Genomic DNA, 1,394 nt, shown 5'->3' on the forward strand with positions numbered 1-1,394 from the left:
TATATATATACGTTGCCATGTACTTTGTAAATCATCCAATTCAATACATACTCAATCATTGTTCCCAAATTCTTTATATTTCTACATGGTAATCAGAGCTAGGTTTTCCTAGCAATTTTATGAGCGATAAAGAAGGCGACGGTGACGACGATCGTTCGGCGATAGTGATATTCCGCATTCAAGCCTACACGTCGATTTCGATTCCGAGTCCGACGATATGACGAAGAAACTCAGTCCATATTTTCTCTCGACTTCCGACAAATCTAGTGACAAATTGATTGTTGTCGAATTGAAGGGTGAGAATTATGATGAATGGTCCATTAAAATGAAAGGTGCCCTCCGCTCAAAGAAGAAAACTAGTTTTATCGACGGCACGATTAAGAGGCCGGCTGACGATTCAGAATATCTTAAGGATTTGTATATGGTGAATGCGATGATCGTAAATTGGATTTTCAACACGATCGAACCTAATCTTGGTTCATCGATCACCTATGTCGAAGAAGCAAAGGCACTTTGGGATGATATAGAGCAGCGTTTTAGTGTCGAAAACGGTCCAAAATTACATAGAATAAAGGGCTTTGTTGCTAGTTGTAAGCAAAATGATAACGAGTCCATCGCTGAATATTATGGCAGATTGAAGCGGCTTTGGGATGAACTCGATAAATACGATAAGAACCCGATTTGCAGTTGTGGAGCATGCAAGTGTGGAATCAACAAGCAGTTAGAAGCAAAACATGATCAAGGTAAATTACACGATTTCCTTTTAGGGCTTGGTTCTGATTATTCCACCGTTTCTTCGAACCTATTGCTGCAAGAACCTCTACCTTCCCTCAATAAAGCCTATTCGATCCTAATTCAAGAAGAGGGAGTTCGTGGAAAGACGAATGGGCGTGTTGCAGGTGCTAGGGATGGCGAGAATAGGGCAGAACCAGTAGGTTTCGCTGCTCAATATAATACCGTACCAACTGCTATCACTCGCATGGAGGAAGAGAAGAAGAAAAAAGGAGAAACTGCTCGACCTTATTGTGATGGTTGTAATAAATTTTGGCACACTCGTGCTAGATGTTTCGATATTATAGGTTATCCAAAGGGATAGAGAGACAGAACGCGCGGTGGAGGACGGGGAGGTCGTGGCAACAACAGAGGCGGTGGCAGAGGCGCGGGAAATAGCGCTCGTGTGAATGAAAGTGCCGAGAGTCAAGAAGAATATGTCACTGTTCCGAAAGAGAAATGGGAAGCATTCTTTAATCACTCAAATGGATCGACTTCCAACACTCGAATGAATGGTAAGACGGAATGTGAAATTTTTTGGTTACTCGATTCTGGTGCCACGCATCACATGACAGGTTGCTACGATTATTGGAGAATTTACAAGAAATTGAGCCTTGCATGAT

General features: G+C 42.1%; 1 protein-coding gene across 1 annotated transcript; it reads left to right on the forward strand.

Moving 5' to 3' along the window:
- The first annotated feature begins 217 nt into the window (after positions 1 to 217).
- Positions 218 to 1,096, forward strand: LOC141655047 (uncharacterized). The gene has a single exon (XM_074462146.1). The coding sequence runs from the start codon at positions 218 to 220 to the stop codon at positions 1,094 to 1,096; it is 879 nt and encodes a 292-aa protein (XP_074318247.1).
- Positions 1,097 to 1,394: the final 298 nt, after the last annotated feature.

This window comes from Silene latifolia, chromosome 5 (assembly GCF_048544455.1).
Source record: "Silene latifolia isolate original U9 population chromosome 5, ASM4854445v1, whole genome shotgun sequence".
In the NCBI taxonomy this organism is placed as follows: domain Eukaryota; kingdom Viridiplantae; phylum Streptophyta; class Magnoliopsida; order Caryophyllales; family Caryophyllaceae; genus Silene; species Silene latifolia.

Bases quoted from the DNA above. Each gene is read 5' to 3' on its own strand.
- LOC141655047 (XM_074462146.1), top strand. From the start codon at position 218: ATGACGAAGAAACTCAGTCCATATTTTCTCTCGACTTCCGACAAATCT.